This window comes from Agrilus planipennis, unplaced genomic scaffold, assembly GCF_000699045.2.
Source record: "Agrilus planipennis isolate EAB-ADULT unplaced genomic scaffold, Apla_2.0 scaffold89, whole genome shotgun sequence".
Classification (NCBI taxonomy): Eukaryota; Metazoa; Arthropoda; class Insecta; order Coleoptera; family Buprestidae; genus Agrilus; species Agrilus planipennis.
Genome location: NW_020439079.1, coordinates 135,593 through 159,500, shown reverse-complemented (window position 1 = coordinate 159,500; position 23,908 = coordinate 135,593). Strand labels below are relative to the sequence as shown.

Sequence of the window (23,908 nt, the reverse complement as noted above, 5' to 3'; positions counted from 1 at the left end):
CGGTATTGACAAAACAGTATTGTATGCAAATAAATAAAAGTAAAACAAAACTGCTGGTATGTAAAGGAGAAAAAGTTGGGAAAAAGTGAATATAAAGAGAAGAAAGATTAGAAGTGGCTTAATTTAAGTATCTAGGAAGTCAGATAAGTCAAGACGGAAGGAGTGGTAGGAATATAAAGCAGAGGATAACGTAGGGTCGAATCGCATTCAATAAAAAGAATTCACTTCTATTATCGCGAACGATTAATTTATAAATTTAAAAAATATTGTTAAAGGTGTATGCTTGGAGCGCGGCGCTGTACGGGTGCGTAACATGGATGAAGGGCGCGGCGGAAAAGAAAAGGTTAGAAGCGTTTGAAATGTAGTGTTACCGACGAATGATGAGGATACCGTGGATAGAGAAGGTCAGAAATGAAGAGGTATTAGAATCAGTAGGAGAACAAAGGACTCTATCGAAATCAATAAGAAGTAGGCGAGATAGGTTGGTAGAACATCTTCTCAGGCATGAAGGTCTAATCAGAGACATATAAGAGGCAGAAACAAGAGTTACGAGGAGTAAAAGAAGACCTAGATTAGATTACTATTCTCAAATGAAGAATGTGGGATGTTATAGTTTCAGGGAAATGCGAAGATTAGCCCAGAATAGAAAGGAGTGAAGGTGCGTGTGCAACCAGTCTTAGGACTGACGACCTTATGATGATGATGATTTTTAAACTAAATAATATGATTAGAAATTAATATGTAGAAAAATGAGTTTAAAATATATAGTACCTAATAAATACTTTACCACTGAGTAAAAATCACTCAATTCTTGTAAAAAATCGCAAGTAACTATGTATTTTAAACTTACCAGTTCCTAATTTCGAACTGTGTGCACCCTTGATATAGGCATCTACTTGTGTCTTAATTTGTCCTCTGTGCTAACATTTTTATTGCATATAAGGACATACACATATAGAATGACAATTAGATAAGGTGCTCCTTTAAAATCTTATTTTACGTCACCTTAGAAATTCAAGATAATTCTAAGCACTTAAAGTGAACCATTGTTCTTTTGTATTAACGCCATTTCCTTTATGTTCAGTGAACTTTACTTCAAGTCTCATTGTTTTATGAGGTAGACAATAAAACTAAGGATATGAGAGACAATAAACTGCTTTAAACGGCAACTCTCCAACTCATGATTTGGTACGTCCTCTTTTATTATAAATTATTCGTTTATGTAGGTAACACTAACACAAGAGACCAAACGTATCCATAAAAACTTACAAAATGCTAGATGTCGTATAGTTACGGAAAGCATAATGGAATACCATCTACATCAATATACTGTTCGTTTCAAGAAGTTAGAGATATGCCCCTTCCCTTTATTAGGATGCGCCGTAGCATAATTCCAAATTCAATCATATTTGTCTGCGGAGCGCATTTCTCCACCGATCATCGAGCGAGAGCTAGACAAAAGTGAACAGTACCATTTGCAAACTGCCTCGTTAAAATTTAAGAATATGCTTTATTTAAAAGCATATTTAGCCAGAAATAATAACAAGTGAATTAATTTAACGTTCTACGCACCTATAAAACTTTTGCTTTGTTTTCTATTGTTAATTTATATATTTTTTTGTTTTAAGAAATTGCTAAACATTTTCGTCTAGTACTGTACAGTTCTAGCCGATCTCCTAAGACCGCCCAGCGAGAGCTCTGCTCGTTCAAGCTTGTTCCAACTATTTCTGTATTGCTCACGCCTAGTGTGTATTCTTTCTATCTTCGCGCAGATTTCTTCAAGGTCACAATTCAAACAAATTGAAATGGGCTGTAAGTAGTTGAAACATTAAAACTAGCCTCACTAGATCTCACCGTTCACCCATCACGTCTGCTACTCATGCGAAATAATGAGACTTCTTCATCAATGTTTATTTTTTTTTTTGGTTTGGCGCATATTACTCCACTATAGGATAAAAAATTTTCACTTCAAAACAAATCACATTGTACACCAAGATACATGAATTAGGATATCCCATGATAAGAAAAAAGTTCGAGTTAGCCTTAAAGATCTTAGATAATGATGAAGCTCCAGATATAGATATGAGCGGACCGAGATAGTCATACTTGGCAGTGGGTTGATAGTTTGGAATGGGTGGAGTTTTAGTCATAAACCACATCTTCCTGTTTTGTTAATAATAATAATTTGTACCCTTCAACGGCTTCAAATTTTACATATCATTATCGAATTATTTTCATTTTATTATTACTTTTGGTGTATTCTTCTTGTTGTTGTGTTTTTTTGAGTTTGCGTTAGTAAGACATTATTGTACATCTATCTGTAGAACTCGCGCTGAATTCAATCCGATACAGTATCTGACCAGTCTTCGGATTGACGATTGTATGATGATGATGGTGATGACATGTACGATCTGGGCTGGCTATAGCTTGGTCTTTTTATGACAGAGGAAATGTTTTCATTACAGACGAATTAGACTCTCTAACCAATTGACACTTTACATGATTCAATTTTCAAAACTTCTTTTTCGTTAAAATGTGTAATGCACATTGAAACTGCCCTAACAAGTCTACCAACATGTACATCATCATCACAGAATCGTCAGTTGCAAAACTGCTTGGACACGCACCTCCCCATTTCCTGTCCCGAGTCAAACATTAAATTTCTCTAAAACTTCTGCACATAAAAGCATTGATCCTATAAAAGGTGTGAACTACATTAGATAGGACCAGTATATAGAGTAATTCTTTAAGTGGCCTATTAGATTTATCTATCACAAGATAAAGACGCAACAAATTGGTAAAAACTCCAACCAAACAATTTTCATACGCTAGCACTTCCGGTTTTACCGACGCTGAATATCTAAACACCCTGCATATATATTTTTGACTTTTTATATCTTCTTCATTTTTGAATACGATCGACTCTTCTATCTCAAACCAATAGCCACAAATGATTGTCTAACTCAAGCCCCAAATATTCCTGAAACGTATAAAATTATTATATTTATACTCAATTCAAAAAACTCTTTTCAAAGATACACTGTATACGTAAGTAGAGTTTATATACCAGACGTCAGTTACACATGGATAGAAGAATTTACTCACAGATTTAAGATAACAGTAGGATTTCGTCTAAATCTTTTAGAAATGGAACACTCAAAATGTACGAATTCTGATACGAATAGGAGGGTGCGATTCGTCTGTGGAATTCGTGTGGAAAAATAGTTTGGCTCACGCATCGAAGTGATTTAATTGTGCAGTTGAGTAATCGTTCTTCATAACAGTAATGGTCCTAAGAACTTGTTTCTCTCAGTCGGCGTTGAATTTTTAACTGAATTTGAAAGGAAATTACATGTTTGTAGTAGTGGTAGGTAGCGGCGAGCTTTCTTGTTTCATAGGAAATGCTCGCCAACGGCTTGACATGCATTTGCTACCTACTACCTACCTGAATATAATATGGAGATTGGAATGTTGAGAATTAAAAGCTCTACTTCCAGGAAATTTAAACTTTAAAGGGCTTTCGTGGAATTTGAATTTACTTTTATACTTAATGGAGGTTTTAAAAAAATATTGTATGGACCGGTGTGAATTAAAAAAACACTCGAGTCACAGCCGAATCGGGATAAGTAAGTAATTCACGAATTCGAAAAAGGTTGTTAAAGGGGTATATTTGGAGCGCGAGTGCGTGATGGAAAAGAAAAGGTTAGAAGCGTTGGAAATGTGGTGTTACAGGTGAATGTTGAGGATACCGTGGATAGAGAAGGTTAGAAATGAAGAGGTATTATAAAAAATAGAAGAACAGAGGACTCTATCGAAGTCAATAAGAAATAGGCGACATAGGTTACTAGGACACCTTTCCTGGCATGAAGCCTAGTCACAGACATATTAGAGGCAGAAACGGGAGTTAGGAGAAGTAGAGGTAGACCTAGATTAAACTACTGTTCGCAAATAGCTAAGGATGTGAGTTGTTCTAGCTTTAGGGATATGCGAACATTAGCTCAGCATAGGATAAAATCGACTTGCGTGTTCAACCAGTCTTAGGACTGACCTTATGATAAAGATAATGTGACGGGTGTGTGTCCATGTTCAAAATCTGTTATTTTTATACTGCTATTTCGCATCTAAAGGAAAGTGATAAGGATATTACTCTTATTATCACTCTAAGTCGCTACCTATCGTCAAGTCCATTCGTGGATAGCAACGATAGATTATTCCGAACGTCCGTCCGTCCTTTCCATAAACATCAGTTTCGATGCAAAACTGAAATTGGATTAGAATCACTTTTCTTTCCACGTCAGTCCTTTGGGAAATTGTTATTGACACGGGAAAGATTTGTGCGGCCAGTTTACCCACTCGGTCCCAACTCGACGGCACGGCATTTCAATTTACAAATAAATTACTCGATCGCATAGAATGTGACGTTTGCACTTCAATTTCCGAAAGAACTTTATTCTCAAAACAAATCGAGCTCTCAGTTATACCTAACTCCTCTTCAGAATGTAATGTATAGCGGGAACCGTACGGTTACATTTTGGAGAGATTTTTGCATGTGGACGAATTATTTCGAACATTTATACGGCACGTATTCTATCGTCCTTTATGCCTGACATTGCAACGGAAAAAAAACTGTTATACAGTGGACAAGGTTAGTTATATCTTATGTTTACACTACTTCACTAAAATTTAAAACGATGTAAAATAAAATTCTTTAACGTAACTATTTTTGACGTATAAAGGATGATTCACGCTGCACCGATTCGGATCCTAGCCGAACCTCGGACGAGGGACGGACACAAATTCTGCAAGCCTTTGCTTCCCATATGTAAAAGTGTAGATACTTGTTTGGATGGCGCCGGCTCGCCAGCCAGTAATATCGATATATCGATGATTATCTATAAATATCGATAGTTATCGATGTGTAGGGATGTGAAATATGGACGGTGGACGCGGCGGAAAAGAAACCGGCGAATAATTAGGATACCGTAGATAGATAAAGTTAGAAATGAAGAGATATTAGAAAAAATAGGTGAACAAAGGTCTCTATGGAAGCCAATAAGAAATAGGCGAGATAGATTGGTAGGACATCTCAGGCGTGAAGGTTTAGTCAGAGACATATTGGAGGCAGAAACAGGAGTTAAAAGGAGTAGAGGTAGACCTAGATTAGATTACTGTTCGCAAATAGTTAAAGATGTGGGATGCTCAGGATAGGAAGCAGTGAAGTTGCGTGTCCAACCGGTCTTAGGACTGAGCACCTTATAATGATGATCATTAGTGGTTATCGATAATTATGCTAAATAATAAATAAATATGCATGTCCTTTTTAATTAATAGTCAGTAGATTTGGTCAAGCAGTTGAGTCTAGAGATAATACGTAGCTGAAGCTAAACGGTTTGCCTAGCAATATTCTGGAAAAGCCCTAAAAATTGACACTGCTCGTGTTCTTTTACTGACAACAAATTGAATGTTAGTTTCGTTGATATTATGCCAACAAAGTACCAACATATTTTGCTATGCTTGTTTTTTTTACAAAAGCGCGTTTAAAACGTGAAATTTTTATCAAAATTGGAATCGTTTAAGTATCTAACCTTTTTGCACAGTAAAATTTGTACAATAAGTTTCCCTATTTGGCTGTACTTCAACAATGAAAAGAAAAGAACTCTTTGTAAAAATTGATGGAAAGAGATTCCAACTAAACAATCAATCCAACACATCATCATACATTTCCACCTTAAATTTAAACAACACTATGAATTGCATAAATGATTTTGTCAATGTAAATATATTGAAATTTGTATACGCATTAAAAAGTGTTAATATTCAATTAAAAAAAAAAAAAAGAATAAAACAGCGACAAAAATATGTTGCTTTTTGAATAAATATTTCCAAAGAACAAAAAGTGAAAATATTTTTCGTTTCTAGTCCCCAAGAACGTCGTCATACTTGGAATTTATTAATCTATTAAAAAATATCGATATGTCGATATTTATACGTTAACTATACCCTTTCAATAGTTCGAATTACATATACTTATATGTATATCGATGTTTGTCAATATATCGACAATTATGGATAATTATCGATTGTTATCTATAATTAATGATTTATCAATATTTTACTAAAATCTATCATCGCCCAGGGCTAAATAGGTACTTTGATTACAGACTATTTACTATATTTTAGCTCGGTGTAACAAAAGTCGGTTTAGGTTTAGTAATACGGATTCGGCACGGGGCCGAAATGGTGTTGCGTGAACCACCTTAAAGTTCTGCAGAATGGTTTGCTAAGGTAATAATAAAATGTAGGTAAACTCAAGGATAATTTCTATTATAAATTTGGTCAAGAAACAGCAGCACATCTTGCATATCTGCAATTATTATTTGTAACTAAATTAGGACAAAACTAATGCTTTTGTTCTTAAAATGTTATTATACACAATTAAACATAAACAAACTAATCTTTCTGAAATTACTTACTCTGGGAACTAAAGAGCCTACGTTTTGTTAATAATTCCAAAAGTACTTACGAATTTTTATTTTGTGCATATGTTCAAGCTTCAGACCAAAATAATCCTAAAGAGGAAACTCTTATCAGAGTACAAAGAATCATATATCCTGTGATAAATATATTGTTTCTAAACGAATGTTACTGTCAGCGTATAAAATAGCTTTAAAGTTCAAATTATTTTGAGTAAAGATCAACTACTGATGTATGGTTACATGGATTAGAATTTTAATTAAGTAATATTTCTTCTAATTATTTGCAAACTGTTGATGCAATAAATGTATAAAATGTGAAGCTATTCCCTTTTACAGATACTAAATATAAAAAAATTGTTTTGAAAACTGCATCTTCTAAGATGAAATTGTTCCGATCATCTTAATGCATTGGATCAAAAAATTATTAATTGAAACTGCCGACATTATTCTATTGGAATTTATGCCCTTTAAACAAGAATATTTCAAGGATGTCACTAGGATCAGGTGCAAAATTAGTATATAACACTTGAAAATCATAGTTTTAATATTGCTGACTAAAATGAAGTTCAGTATAATGCTTTCTGCTTGAAAATGTGCTTCCAGCTCATTATGTACTTCAAACCCTTTCGTAAACAAGAATTACTTTACAAAAATCCTTTCTAGTTTGTGGGTTTATTTCAATTTCTTCAAAAATGCTTCGATGTGCATAGGGCTTTAAAGCTAATTGCTTTTCGAAGTGATTACTAATTCGAAGTCCTTTAAATTTAAAATATAATTTGGGTTCAAGGATGAAAGCGTAACTTTGGGTGTAAGGCCTGGAGCTTATTTGACCAAAGTTTTGTCCAGCTCAACCTTAGTCTACATAGAGAATCTGTTTCATTTGGGCCGAATTATTACATATTCAGAACAGGATTTTCGCTTACAATATCCTTTATCCTTCGCGATTGGACGCTTGGATCGTATGCAATGGATTAAACATCAGAATAATGTCATTGTAGCAGTTTATCGATTGGCTTGATTAGTTCAAGTTGGGACAATGCGGGTAGATACTCGTAACTACTTATACTTACCCCTATAATCGTTAAAAGTCGTCGTATACATATATGCTGCAGACAAACATTTTTTAATCGCAAAGTGAAGGTTTGAAGTTTTGCTTGCATTTATAAAAAGCATAGTTGACAGTAGCACGTTTCTTGTGAAACTGAAGAATTTTGGATAAACCCTTTTTCAAAAATTGAGCCGCTGTTATTTACATCTAGTATTTTTAATAATAGTGAAAGAGCGAATATAAAGATAGGAGACGAAAGTTTAGAAGAAGTGGCTGATTTTAGGTATCTAGGAAATCAGATAAGTCAAGACGGAAGAAGTAGTAGGGATATAAAGCAGAGGATAACGCAGGGTCGTGTCGCCTTTAATAAAAAGAAGTCACTTCTATGCTCGCGAATGGATAATTTAGAAATTTAAAAAAGATTGTTAAAGGTGTATATTTGGAGCTGGACACTGTACGGGAGCGTAACATAGACGGTGAGCGCGGCGGAAAAGGAAAAGTTAGAAGCGTTTGAAATGTGGTACTACTGGCGAATGATGAGGATACCGTGAATAGAGAAGGTTAGAAATGAAGGGGTATTAGAAAGAATAGGAGAACAGAGGACTCTATAGAAGTTAATAAAAAATAGGCGAGATAGGTTGGTAGGACACCTTCTTAGGCATGAAGGTCTAGTCAGAGACATATTGGAGGCAGAAACAGGAGTTAAAAGGAGTAGAGTAATAAATACATTACCACTGAGTAAAAATCACTCAATTCTTGTAAAAAATCGCAAGTAACTATGTATTTTAAACTTACCAGTTCCTAATTTCGAACTGTGTGCACCCTTGATATAGGCATCTACTTGTGTCTTAATTTGTCCTCTGTGCTAACATTTTTATTGCATATAAGGACATACACATATAGAATGACAATTAGATAAGGTGCTCCTTTAAAATTTTATTTTCCGTCACCTTAGAAACTCAAGATAATTCTAAGCACTTAAAGTGAACCATTGTTCTTTTGTATTAACGCCATTTCCTTTATGTTCAGTGAACTTTACTTCAAGTCTCATTGTTTTATGAGGTAGACAATAAAACTAAGGATATGAGAGACAATAAACTGCTTTAAACGGCAACTCTCCAACTCATGATTTGGTACGTCCTCTTTTATTATAAATTATTCGTTTATGTAGGTAACACTAACACAAGAGACCAAACGTATCCATAAAAACTTACAAAATGCTAGATGTCGTATAGTTACGGAAAGCATAATGGAATACCATCTACATCAATATACTGTTCGTTTCAAGAAGTTAGAGATATGCCCCTTCCCTTTATTAGGATGCGCCGTAGCATAATTCCAAATTCAATCATATTTGTCTGCGGAGCGCATTTCTCCACCGATCATCGAGCGAGAGCTAGACAAAAGTGAACAGTACCATTTGCAAACTGCCTCGTTAAAATTTAAGAATATGCTTTATTTAAAAGCATATTTAGCCAGAAATAATAACAAGTGAATTAATTTAACGTTCTACGCACCTATAAAACTTTTGCTTTGTTTTCTATTGNAGAGGCAGAAACAGGAGTTACGAGGGGTAGAAGTAGACCTGGGTTAGATTACTTTTCGCAAATAGTTAAGGATGTGGGCTGTTCTAGTTTTAGGGAAATACGAAGTTTAGCTCAGGATAGGAAAGAGTGGAGGTACGTGTCCAACCAGTCTTAGAACTGACGACCTCATGGTGATGATGATGATATAAATTACACCTATTCCAATAATAAAGAAAATCGCGGAAATTTTATTGCAAATACAAACCTTTTAGCGTACCTACGTGTGCACGTAGGTAATGTAATTAAAGGTATTTCGCTGGCCTGTTCTATTTACGTAACCAATTAATTTGATAATGTAGAGGTGCTTACATTAAAATACGGACGTTACGTCAACATGAAGACAATGCTCGCATGATTTATCCATTTTCGTTATTCTTTTTTAAGTCTAAAGGCCACCTGCGTTGCACAATACTAACCTAACCTAATAACAATAACACAACACAGCCTCCGAATAGAGTGAAAGTGATTTAAAACGCTTACATAAACATAATTCTATATATATGCTTGCTTGTATTTTATACATAATACGTTTACGTACAATATGTATTCAAACAATTTGCATGTTGGATTATATTAAAAAAGTTGGTGTTCAGTTTAGATCGCCAATTTCTTGTACTTGTTAAGTATTTTATTTTGATGTTTTTTGTTTTTATTAACAAACTAGTTGTACCGACAGACTTCGTTCTGTCAATAGTTATTGGCCTGTCGCAGTCCANAAGTTATAAGAACAGATTAAGTTCTTGATAATTAATTTATCGAGATTACTAAAAGATGAATCGCGATTTCGGTCTTATTTGATATTCTAAAAAACTTTAGTAAGTGGTGAGTTTGAGTTTGAAACTGAATTTAATTCCTGTTCGTTATTAATCTTGACTTGATACAACGTCATTGAATTATTGAAAAACATTACTCATTTAAATAAAAAAAACAATACAAAAATTGCTGGAGACAAATCAGAGTATGACTACGACTTCATCTTACTAAAGCCATGTATTCCTGTACTATCCTCTTGACTTATACTCTCGTTGAAAGAATAGCTGGTGGTTCCATCTTAGTATAGTCCTGGACTTATGCTCTCTCTGGAAGTATAGCTGGTGGCTCTATTTTGCGTTCCTCTAGGATCCTCCTGACATGCTGTTCGTTAAAAATGTGGCTAGTGGCTCCATTTTGCTGAATCCGTGTGTTCCAGTAGTATGCTCCTAACTGATGCTCTCGCTGGAAGTATAGCTATTGGCTCCATTTTGCTAAATCCATATATTCCTGTAGTATGCCCCTGGCTTATTTTCTCATTGGAAGGACAGGTAGTGACTATATCTTACTGAAACCATGTGTTCCTGTTGTATCCTCCTGACTCATGCTCTCGTTGAAGGAATAGCTAGTGATTCCATCTTGCTGAATCCATGTATTCTTGTAATATGCTTTTGATTTATGATCTCGCTGGAAGTATAGCTGGTGCCTCCATTTTGCTAAATCCATATGTTCCTGTAGTATGCCCCTGGCTTATGCTCTCGTTGGAAGGACAAGGAATGACTATGTTACTGAAACAGTCCTTTATTTTCCCGTCTCTGAATATTTAAACGTACTAACTATTTAAAAGCTTCATCTGCTGCTTTAGTTGGAACTGACGCATGGGATTTTATTTCTCGCATGCTTGTAGCAACGAGTTCGTGTGCTCCCCATTTATGCATACACAGGGGGACCTTCATAACGTCCTCTCTCCTTCCACCTCTTCGACTCTACCAGCTGTTGGCGTGTTTTTCAACAGCACCAGCAACAACAGCATAGTCCGTGGTTCTTCGTCTTCTGTGTGGTATCACGGTTCACACGCGACCGGATTCTTCGTTTGTTTGCAGATCGTTTGAAACGTTACCAACGCCTTTGATCTCGTCAACTCAACGAGGCCCAAGTTGTTCTAACCGTTAAAATTTAAAAAACAGAACATCGAGTAGTGACGGTTAATAAGTGGCCAACGCAATCAAATGTTTGTGTTTATTGTGGCTCATGCGAAGATTTGTCGCCGGCTGATAAACTTCGGTAGTGAGTGATCCTGATACTCGTTGATCGAATTTCGTATGAGAGAAGATCGAATTTCAAGTAAACACAAAGATGCCAATTCTACTAAACAAGGAAATGTACATCTAGGGTGCGATACAATGAAATAAAATGGTTAAACTTAAAATGTACATATAATTGAGTAATTGTGAAATAGAAACTCAGCAACAAAAAATATAATAGAATAGAAGGAAACACTTCAGTTAAGTGCGTGAAAAAACGCCTAGCCACTTAGATAATTAAGATAATGAGAAAATGAGAAAAGCGAGCAATAATTATATTCTTCTCAGGACCCATTTCTCAGATGATACAAGTGAAAGTTTCTAACGGGCCTTCGACCTATCATCCATCAACTAAAAAACAAGAAAAATTAAGTAAAATAACCGGAACGCATTTTAACTTGCCGATAGAATACAATGTTTAAGGGTAAATAAGCTACAGTACTTGAAAAATAAACAAACTAAAATAAAAGTTAAAGAACAAAAAAAGAATCAGGACTATCAGCATCACCATTTAGACGATCTTTTCCAATAACTCCTTTTCATATCCACTGAGTCTGGTTGTTTCATATTTATGGACACTTTAAGGTATCTAATAAGAGGCACTTATTGTACAAACTGTTATCTCTAAGCACAAAAACTGACATACGGTACCGCCTGCGTTTCTTACTCCATTAAAAACATGAGTGTAACAAATTTTATTGCTGAAGCAAAGGCGTAAACTTAACGATAGTTATTCGAAAGGCGAAAAGCTATTTATTTCGTAAAAAAATTAATTGTCTATAAATCTTTAAAGGTGAAACAAAGCACTACGTATCCGTATAGGAAAAAACGGTACCGATCGAGCCAAATCCAAATGAATTTGTATAAGCAGAAAAGCTAAGAAATGCCCTACTGAAACGTTAAATTATTATTAGTCCGTTCGAAAATTAAGAAGGCCGTGCATAAGCATCTAGATGTGATGGGAAAGGTTATTAAACCTTCGAAATCAGAAAAGAAAATGACCGACATTCTTTTGGAAAGACGAAAAAGCGCCAGCGAAGTTCCCAATAACCATTTAAAGCGATCGAAGAGCGTCAGGGCATCGCTGAGACAAATCGGCAATCGCTTCCTCAATTACAAAACAACGAGTGACAGCAGGCCGTTGTTAAAAAAGGCTCCGTCCATGACCACCTTGATGCCGTCGCCCCGAAGAGTTTCGGACGTCTTTTGTCGAAATTACATAAATGCGGATTATGAAAACCTTTTCTATCATCAAAGGGATCATCTTCCTGAAACCATCCTGAAAACGCCTGCTGATTCGTCGGACAGCGAACAAAAATTTTCGAAGCTGTATCTCTTGAAAAAGGTCGACGCTTTAATGAAAATGAAAAACGATCTCGGTGGCAAAAGGGTGTCCACTCAACCGTCAAAGATCATAGCCCCAAAAGCTGCCGCGATCCTTCAGATCCCTCCCAACGAAAATTACGAACCTTTGTTTTATAACAAGGACGAAGTTCAGCGTGAAAGGGACCAGATATGTGTTAGGAAAAACGAAAAGTGCAATGAAATGAAAAGATGTGCAAATAACGGTGACAGAAGTGCATTTTACAGAACTTCTCTTAGACTTTCTATCAAGAATAGGAGACGGAACACAAACTGGCAAAATCCATTTCTTTCAAATTCAAGTAAGTGTCCAGTATACGCCTTTCTAAATATTATTAATTTAAAAACCAAATTACTCCACTTTCCCTAAAATTTCAAGTTACCGTTTCCGTATAGAACCTTATTGCTGTGCTCAGAAGTGGATAACAATGTTTCTTGTCGTATTAGTTAGATGTTCCGTATGGAACCGTATTACTAATCTCAAAACTAGATGAAACACTAATATTTTTAATTATTAATAGGGGTTATTATGAAATATTAATGTGAAAATTTATTTTCAATTTTCCATCCACTACAAACTTCCTCAGCTTAATAAGGTACAATGGAGCGTAAAGTCAAAGGTCCCGGGGTCGATTCCCGGCAGGGGTGTGACAAAAATGCAACAAAAATTTTTCCACATTAATCTGAGGTGGTTTGTAGTGAATGGAAATTGAAAATGAATTTTCACATTAATATTTCAATCCTAGATGACAATGTTCCTCATCTGTCGGATTTCGTATAGAACCTTCTTCATCGTTGTAAGATTTTTAGAATTAAATTAAATTAGTTAATAAGCCGTGAATTTTACGGCGTCCTGTAACCTATACGTACATGTATTCGATATTGGCAATTTTTGTTGTTATTAGGATTAGTTTCTTTGGTAAAGGTCTAGATGATGGTGGGTGAGGGGGATCGAGAGAGGGAGTCTCTCCCACCACTGTACCATAAAAAGTTCGTGGCGGTCTTACCCCCATAAGAAGTTATGGGAGGTTCAAAGTTAATAAATATGCCAATGTTTATACATTTTTAGGCATGTAAATATTTATATAGTCATTCTTAAACAATATTCAAAGGTAAAACTAATGAAAAATACATAAAAATATAGGTTAGGTTAGGTTATCGGGTTTTGTTCAAATGACCACCCTCTTTCGATCCCCCACCTTCACCCGTTTGAAAATAAGTATTTTATTGAATTTTAGTTGAATTATAGTGTATGAAAATTGTCAAAATAATCAACTTTCAACTATTTATGGGGGAGAGACCACCGCAAATTTTTTATGGGGTTTTACACAGATGACCACCCTCTTTCGATCCTCCCTACCCCCACCCCCATCTAACCCCCATAACCTTTTATGGGGGTGAGACCGTCACGAACTTTTTATGGTACAGTGGTAGGGGAGACCTCCTCTTTCGATCCCACCCACCCCCACCCCCTTTAGGAGTGAGGGCCATCAACTAGACATTTACCGTTTCTTTTAATAAGTTTATGTTTCATGCATACATATATACAATTATGTAATATGTACACCTTGTTGGAAGGAAGCGAAAAGGCAGAAGATAATTAATTTAGTAGAAAATGTTTAAAACATTCTAACCTAGTTATTCTACCTACCTGTTCTAACAAGTCTTAAGGACTTGTTGGGCATGCACCTCCACATTTTCCTATCCTAAGCTAACCTTCGCATTTCCTTAAAACTAGAATAACCCACATCCTTAACTATTTGCCAAAAGTAATCTAATCTAGATCTACCTCTGCTCCTCTTAGCTCCTGTTTCTGCCTCTAATATGTCTTATTGACATCAATAGAGTCCCCTGTTTTCCCGTTCCATCAAATACCTCTTCTTCCTTATGACTAAGCTGAAAGACAGTGTTTCTTGCCTGTTAGTTGTTAGTGTTGGATTTGGGGGGGGGGGCAAGGCCACATTATTATTCTACTCGAAAATAATTTAATCGTTATACCATTAATACGTAATAATAATTACTTTTGCATTAACCTTTTTATGTGAAGAATTATTTGCAAAATAAAGATATTTCTGGGGAAATACAATCTAGCATCCTGAATCTGAAAAAAAAAGTGTGTATTTATCGCGGAATAAAATTCTCATTAAAATTTTTAATGAAAGTTTAACTAATTCTGATGCAGCAATAAAATTTAGTCAAACAAAGACAACACAAACGAATTTTATGGAGAAGTCCTTGTATGGTTCTTGTTTTTCATGTTTAAATTTATTTAATATTCCATTTTTTTTTTAAATTACTTACGTCAATGATCCTAAAGATACATCAAATTTCGTTTTTTTGTTCGAGATGAATTTTTAATGGATATGACATCTGTTAATAACACCTTAATTAATGGAAAAATTTTCCTCTTATTCAGTGTGCAAGTTTCATTTGTGGTCGTATCCTTTTTCTAAGGTTTATTGTTTATTGATATTTCAATAAAAAATTCCGCAAAAAATTATGCATTCGTTTCGTGAAATAGATCCTTGTGATATTATATATTAAATCGTACTTAAAACGTTATATTTCTGCATTAGAATCCCATCAATTATCTAAAAGATCCCAACAGATCGTCGCAAGTCAGGGAATAATGATAGCCGACTGAATCCATAACGTCTCTCTATAAATAATATAACTTTTCATATTAAAATAGCACGTATCTGTTAAAACCATTTTTTCATCCACACACAAAATTTTAATAACAAAAAAAGAACAGATTCTGGTCCTCCATATTCTAGAATCGAATCAAAAATGGTAATTTTTGCTAAACAGAAAAAAATACTTCCTTGTGAATTCGTTACTTCTAGCAGCATCATAAATCGAAAATTATCAAAATTAACAAAATTGGTAGTAAAATAATATTATACAAAACGAACAAACCGACAGATACACGAGTGATCCTATAAGGGTTTTTCGTTTCCATTCAGACGTACGGAACTCAAACATTGTAATTGAAAAAAACATGTTCTCCCATATATTCAAACTACAAATGTAATCTATCGGTTAAGAACTATTTTTTGTATTTTTTCAAAATTTTAGGTTCACTAGTTTCGGAGATAAGGACGGGGGGGGGGGAAGGTCAATTTTCATTTATTTTCTTAATATTAATTGTAAAACTGTTTATTTTAAAATTATAAAAAATATGCTTGAGAACCTTGCAAGAAGCCCTTTAATTTGATATGTTGCATGGTATTAGCCCCCCAAAATGGTCCCCATGTTCAGAATTAATTTATTTATTCATATGTACAGTAAATTTCAACTTGATCGGCCCAGTAGATTCGGAGCAAATTGACTGTGATAGACAGACAGACACACGAGTAATCCTATAAGGGTTCCGTTTTTCATTCGGACGTACGGAATCCCAAAGACAAAATTTCTACCATTTTCATGGTTAATAAATGTAACGAAACTCTAGCTGCATTTGAATTCATGGTAACTAAGCAACGAAGAGGAGCATCGGTGCAGCCAATAAACTCTAACTACAAGTGTATAGTAGTGTTGCAACAGACGTCTGTTTCCGCTTCCGCAATTACGGAAATTCCGCATACACTTTCACATCCGCTTCTGCATATGGTTCCGCATTTTTATAACTTAACAAAATCTTATTTCACATCTTTTTGAAAATCGATATACCGGAGCAATAAAACAAATCGTAAAAATTTATTACATTTTTCTGTTGGTTAAACTTGGCCGCTTTCAACACACAATTTAAATGGAATCGTTCGTTGCAAAGCTGCATGTTGTGCAGGTACCTGCCCCAGCTTTCAGCTACCCCTCTGTAGCATTGTTAGCGAATGTATTATTATCAACCGTTTATTTTATGAAGTATTAGCGTCAATGTAGCGTTGTAACCACTTAAATTTTGTTAATAATAATATTGCCCTTGTGCAAATAACTGTATTATAGTTTAGGGCCTAAATCATAGTATTTCGTAGGTTGATACTTTCCAAATTTTATTCTCTTATTAGTTTCCTCATTTAATCTAAAAACACATCCAGGACTTTCAGCTCCTGAGCCAGTTCTAATAATTTCTTTTCGAAAATATTATACAGTTATAGCGTTTATTTATTTTGTATAGTTTTTGCTCAGTGGTATAAATTTGTTATTAACGATACAATTGCTAAATGCAAAATTTTTAACAAAATATTCACGGAAAGGGCGCATCTACAATTATTACACTTCCGCTTCCGCGTCCGCTTCCGCAAAAATTTGCTATTTATTTCTGTTTTCGCTTCTCTTTCCGTTATGACACTTCCGTTGCATGGTTAGAGTATAAGCACCAGGGGCTCAACAACGTTACAGTTTGACTGGGTGCTCCCATTATAATACTGTAGCGAGCACGAGCGTGTTTGTGTGCGATCGGGCAAACGTGTGTGTGAGCGGCTTATCGATTCGCCGACTAGCCGCGGGCGCCTTTCTTCATGTGCGCCGTATATGTAAACGTGTGTGTCGTACCTGCGTTCCGGGAAAGCAATTAAACAGTTCGAAGAAAACGAAACTTTTCCGGACGGCTTGAGAATGTTCCCGAAAGGAAGCAAGGGAGTATTTAAAGGAAGAGACGATCGCCGGAGTAGAGTAGAAATAAATTGACCGTTGCGGAAGTGAATGAAGAAATAAATTGACAGTGATAGAAGTGAAATAAATAGAACAGTGAATAGTAACAGTAGGGTAAATAAATAGAATAATTACCTAAGTTTAGTAATAATTGAATAGTGTTTTTAAGTTCAATAATAATTAGTGTAAATGAATAGTTTTCTTCTTAGAAGTTAATTTGTTAAACCCACGAACATTACAATATTATAAATAGGTATTTATGTACTGCAGGTGTGTGTAAGCTGAAAAGATCGAGTTCGGCTACTCATTTACGAGTTTGAACTATTTGAACCGAACTTTTAAGTTGGGTTATTATCTGAATCGACTGGAATTGACTGGGTGCCCAACCTAATCGAGTGGGTGCTTAGGCACCCGTGGACCCCCCTTGTTGCGCCCCTGATAAGCAATATCCATTCACCATCCCCTGAATGGCTTTACTTTCCTTGTCTAAAAATCACATTTTATATTCCGTCGCTATACATATTACTGGTATGCAAGGGAAGAAAAAGTAGGGAAAGAGCAAATATAAAGATAGGAGACGAAAAATTAGAAGAAGTAGCTAATTTTAAATACCTAGGAAGTGAGATAAGTCACGACGGAAGGAGTGGTAGGGATATAAAGCAGAGGNGACTTCAAGGAATATTTTAAAAGAAAATTATCGAAATTGGTCCAGTCCTTCTCGAGTTTTGTGCTTAGCAACACTTTTAGCGATTGATTTTTAAACTTCTTTAGTAGTACTGTAAAGTTATGAATTATTATGGATAATCTAAATAGAAAGGTCGATTGGAATTTTTAATAAAATTAGTTAACTTAAACACAAAATAAGTAATAACAAAGACTGAACTTTTCAGGTGAAAATTCAATCTTTTCATGTGAAAATTCTGTCTTTGTTACATTTAAAATCATCAGAATGACAGTGGAAAGTACAAACTAATTTAGACATATATGCAATTAAGCAATCTGAATTTATTGTCCAAATCTGTAACAGCCCTATATTCCTCGATCTTTTTGAACCACCCTGTTTAAGGCAGATATTAATTCCATCCGCTAATTTGTTCAGAGAATATGAAGGATCAAAAGGAATAGTTATTGATAGATACTTATTTATTATTTTTCGCAACTTTACTCTGTTGCTACTTCTGGCGACTATAATACATATTAGGTACGTATATGAATTTCGTCGGTGTCTATTAATTAGTTTACTTGCTATTTTCATTCAAAATATTATTAGCAACTACTTACAAGTTGTGTTGGAACTACAAATGTTGAATAATTATTTCATAATATAAATAAAAACGTGCACGTACTATATCTAATTATTAGTAAGATATTAAGTACTTTTATTTTATTTGTTGTCTTGATTTTTTAAACTAAACAAGTATCTATAAGTAACGATTACAAAATAGACATTTGTGTTTATAAAACATTACAAACACTTCTATAATATTTTTTATTTAAATAATTTAATTCTGTGTTGACAGTCTCTTTGTACTACTCATTTAAATAAAATAAAAAAAGTTGTTTGTAACTGCGAAATGAGAAAACCAAACAAAAAACTCGCATAATTCAACACTGATGTCCAAGACAGTACTTCAAATGTTTANTGCATTATTAGGGTTATTGGGATCTTTTGATTAAAAGAAAGATTCTATTAATGAATATTCACTTTAATTAATATACTTTTTCTCTGGACAAAAGACTACAGCCAACTAACTCACTTCTAATTTTCGAATGAGTAGTCATAACAGTTGTGTTTACTAAAATCGTAATATACATATTGTTTTATAAACATACCGAGTTCAATATGACCAAGAGGTTCACATGTTAGTATATACCTATAATACATTAAATAATCTGGACGTATTTCTTTTTGCCTATATACTAATATGCATGCTCCAACAAGGTCCATTTAAATATATGGATAACTACTTGGGGTTACAGTATATTAATTCTTTTTATTTGCTAATTCAAAATAGGTAGATGCATATACATTTTAAATTTTGTATTAATTTGTTTCTCTGCTTAGAGTTCAGTTTGTGACTAGTAAGGGTCATATTTTAGAGTTCTAAGTAAAAGATCGTTTGATTATAGAAAATAATGATCCAATATATATACTAAAAAATGCTTTACAATGACAAATAGAGGCAAAATACTGGAGATGTTAAGATGGTGGGAATAAACGAGGGATTAATAGGAAAAATAATGGAAATTTATAGAAAACCAGCTAAAGTACTAAGGATAGATGATAAGGAATCAATGAAATTTAGGTAAATACGTAAAAGGATTAGTATAGGTATGAATATAAGCTAAGCACACAGTTATTTAACATATGTTGTAAGTGATTTAGAAAGTGAGATAAGTAGGTTAAGGGAGGAAGGATAGTTATAGAGAGGAAAAGAATATAGACAATACCGTATACGACTGATATAGTTTTGGTGGCAGAAGTTTCGAAAGTTTGGAAGAAATGGTAAGAGTGCTAGGGAAATATCTTAAAAAAAAAATACAACGTGTAATTATACAATACGCTACTGAAGTGAAACTTCTTCAAACATACCGGGATAGGGGTTAAGGAACTGCTTTAATGATATTATTTGTACACTACGAATTTAATTTACACTATACATGCCGGAGTTGCCTGTAACGAACGTTGCATTGAAGCGCGCTCACGGCTCAAGCGATCCCCACTACGAACTCGTCTACGTGGCCGAGTAGAGGGGGAACATCCGTTGCAAGATTTCGTTACATAGCACCTCGCACCTTACCCTACCGTGCGTAAAGAAGTTTAACTTCAAAAAGAATTCAAATTGAATAGTTAGAAAACTAAGATGATGGAATTTGAAGAAAGGGAGTGAAAAAATAGATAAAATGGAAAAGGATAGTGATAGAATAGGTCAAAGTATATTCGGATTTAAAATATCATCATTATCATAAGGTCATCAGTCCTAAGACTGGTTGGACACGTACCTCCACTCTTTCCTATCCTGAGCTAAACTTCGCATTTCCCTAAAACTACAATAGAACAGCCCACATCCTTAACTATTTGCGAACAGGAATCTAATCTAGGTCTACCTCTACCCCTCCTAACTCCTGTTTCTGCTTCTGTCTCTGACTAGACCTTCATGCCTGAGAAGGTGTCCTACCAACCTATCTCGCCTATTTTTTATTGACTTCCATAGAGTTCTCTGTTCTCCTATTCTTTCCAATATCTCTTCATTTCTAACCTTTTCTACCCACGATATCCTCATCATCTGCCTATAACACGACATTTAAAATATATGATGAGAGAAAATAATAAAGATAAAATTTTTGAAATCGGATAGTTAGTTATTGGTTTTTGACTGACACCTAATTCTTTTAATATGTATTAATAGTTGAAAATGCTCACAAGAATAAGTGAGCGAAACACGTGGTGAATTTGGGGTAGGTCTTTTCTTGTTTTTAATATCTCCATCACCACAGTCTCCTTTTCTATAGTATTTCAAATTAGTGGTGAACATAAAAATTAACAAGTGAAATGGTCGAATAATTATTGATGTTGAGTTATATTGTTTTTAATCGGATTTTGAATCCATTACAGCTTCAACAAATAAAATTTTGCAAATGCTTCGTACAATTAGTTCTTTACTACTTATATTATGAGAAAAACTAACTTTTTTCGCGCTGTTACTCTCCATCAAACTTCTTAATCGTCGCTAGTAAGTATAATGTGGACATATCAGAGAAACGCAGTCGGTTCCATTTTATTGATGATGTAATTAGTTTCACCATCAAAAGATCAGGTTCCAAATTATACAAAAACTTCCCTCTTTCTAGAGTGCGCCGTAATTTCTTTTTTTGCTTCCTCGTTCCGTCTCTCTCTCTCACTCGAAGTGATAGAGAGCCTTTGTTGTTGTTATTGAAGAAATGGAAAATTAAAAATTGCCTTTGAAAAAAAGTTGTTTGGATTGCGTAGGGGCACTCTGGCTCAGCTCCGGAGCCTACGTAATTACAGAGAAGTGGTTTGCTAACCCAGATTCCTAATGAATCGAACGACTTCATTAGAGGTTACATTAATTACAGCAGGGTGGGGCTTTTTTGTTCGGGCGAAATTTTCAGTCGGTAAATATCCAACTGCCAATCGATCATGATTACACGTTTCACTCCTCTGTCTACCTTTAATACCAATTTGCCACCACTTCACTATTATTAAATATGAATTAGACGTGACAAAAATGTGCTTTCATTTTTATGTAAATAAAAGCAAGAAAATTGTAAATTTAGAATTCCGAGAACGTTAATTATTGTTAACCAAATTTAATTTTTTTTTCCAATTAGGTAAATGGAAATGTGTAAACTTTTGATTATAATAATGACGGATTGCTGTCGCTTACACAGATTATGAGCATCTAGCAAGGAGGACCTAGAGATAGCCCTAAATAAAATGGAAGCGGTACTGACAGATCAGTACTGTATGAAAATAAATAAAAGTAAAACTAAAATACTGGTATGCAAGGGAAGAAAAAGTAGGAAAGAGTGAATATAAAGATAGGAGACGAAAAATTAGAAGAAGTGGCTGATTTTAGGTATCTAGGAAGTCGGATAAGTCAGGACGGAAGGAGTAGTAGGGATATAAAGTAGAGGATAGCGCAGGGTCGTGTCGCCTTTAATAAAAAGAAATCACTTCTATACTCGCGAACGGTTAATTTAGAAATTCGAAAAAGATTGTTAAAGGTATATGTTTAGAGCGCGGTATTGTACAGGTGCGAAACATGGACAGTGGGCGCGGCGGAAAAGAAAAGGTTAGAAGCGTTTGAAATGTGATGTTATAGGCGGATGATGAGGATAACGTGGGTAGAAAAGAAATGAAGAGGTATTGGAATAAATAGGAGAACAGAGGACTCTATGGAAGTTAATAAGAAATAGGCGAGATAGATTAGTAGAACACCTTCTCAGGCATGAAAGTCTAGTCAGAGACATATTAGAGGCAGAAACGTGAGTTAGAAGGGCTAAAAGTAGACCTAGATTAGATTACTGTTCGCAAATAGTTAAGGATGAAGGTTCTTCTAGTTTTAGGGAAATGCGAAGTTTAGCTCAGGATAGGAAAGAGTGGAGGTACGTGTCCAACCAGACTTAAGACTGACGACCTTATGATAATGACACAGATTATAATTTTTTGTTAAATAAAAATTAGAAATTGACGGATAAAATAGATAATACCTTATCTTGATGTCGATAATTTGGTCTAGCGGTCCAAATCACCAGTTCAATTCCGGGTTAGTTTGCCGTGGTTTTGATGAAACATACAGTCCTACGACTGGCTTCACCTCCAACGCCGTTGGTTTCTGACACGCATTCTTTATTCTTTAACTTTTTTTTTTTAGGAAGAATTGCCCCAACTTATAATCTGCCATTTTAATCTCCTTTTGACATGATCCCCTGTTATCTGTATGATACCGATAACCCTGATAAGAAAAAAGTCTCTATAATCAATCATAAAATCTAAGCATCTTTTCATTCAGTATTTTCTCGCATCTCCTGCAGGTCGTTTTCCGGGGTCTCGCAACCTCCAACCAACCAACCAACCAACCGTTGACCCCACGAATAACAAACGATATTTTGTTTCATGGCGCTCCATAAATTTATTTAGGTCGATGGCTTGCTTTCTTGCTTACTTCGTTTCGGGACGGCCTCCTTGATCCACTTCGTTCAAAATTCCGAAGCGCTGCCGCTCCAGCTGACCAATATAACGGCACATTCAACTTTGCTGATAGATATTAAATTTAAAGGGTGTCATTTATCTTCCTGATCCAGATATCGCAGTTCCGACGACAAAGAAATAAAGCCAACACTTTTTATTTACCTCCCCTTTTTCCGAGACATCCGAAGGAAACTGGGGATTGAGGAACAATTTACAAAGGAAACCTAATTAAAGTTCTCGCTTTTGTAGAACACTTTGGTTCTCATCGGCGCTTTGTATCAAACATTTATAGAAATATAGGCCCCTCTTACACCCCCAAAATCCTCAAAAGACGCCCAGTCGTTCCTATGATCTGGTAGTGTCGGATTCCCGAAGAAGGTGTCCTCGTACCTACCGTGCGTGCATGTGTGTATAACGTAACCTATCCTACCGTGTGTATTCATCTGTATGTCTAAGTATACATGTGTGTGTGTGTGTGTGTGTGTCTAGGTGTGTGTGCATATTTTTATGAATGTTTGCGTTATTTGATGAGTGTCTCTTTCGGCCCCGCGGCAGCTATTTGTAGAGGTTGGACTTATTCTAGAAAAATTCCTTTCCAGAATGTAGGTTGTACAGAATTCTGACCTTTCTTACTAACGTAATATTAGACATGCAGTGAAGACCACCTGTCGCTTTTTTATTGTTAGATTCATGGTCAACAATGGATTTTTCTATTGAAAAAAAAAACTTTCGCCAAAAAACCTTAGGCAAAATAATGAAAGTCAATCAGAATATTTCATGTTTCTTTGCCATAATGTTTCTTTGCTTTTGCAGCCTTCTTTTTTTTCCAACTCATGTTCTCACCTTTGGGGAATATTTCTGTTTACTTCGCCCCTGCTGTTTTAATTCACCTATCCGCCCTTCGGGAATTCAATTAATTATACTGAGATCTACATTTCTGTAAATTTTAGAGCACTGTATCTCGATGACGTTATTAAAAAACAACGGCTGTTTTACCCTAAATACCTACCCGTATTAGGAACTACTGAGCTTCTTAGAAACGTAATCCCCTCGCCCCCCCCCCCCTTCTTATA

General features: G+C 35.1%; 1 protein-coding gene across 4 annotated transcripts in view; it reads left to right on the top strand.

The window, feature by feature from the left end:
• Positions 1-23,908, top strand: part of LOC108734587 (ankyrin repeat and fibronectin type-III domain-containing protein 1) — a 375,782-nt gene that overhangs the window by 313,321 nt on the left and 38,553 nt on the right. Inside the window, exon 1 of one of the 4 annotated variants that reach the window (XM_018466210.2) lies at positions 10,895-12,828. The exons of the other annotated variants lie outside the window; for them this stretch is intronic. Coding sequence (XP_018321712.1) covers positions 12,123-12,828 — 706 coding nt within the window. The 5' untranslated portion in view covers positions 10,895-12,122. Of the gene's footprint in view, positions 1-10,894; positions 12,829-23,908 lie in introns of those variants that run through there. 4 annotated transcript variants of the gene reach the window in all.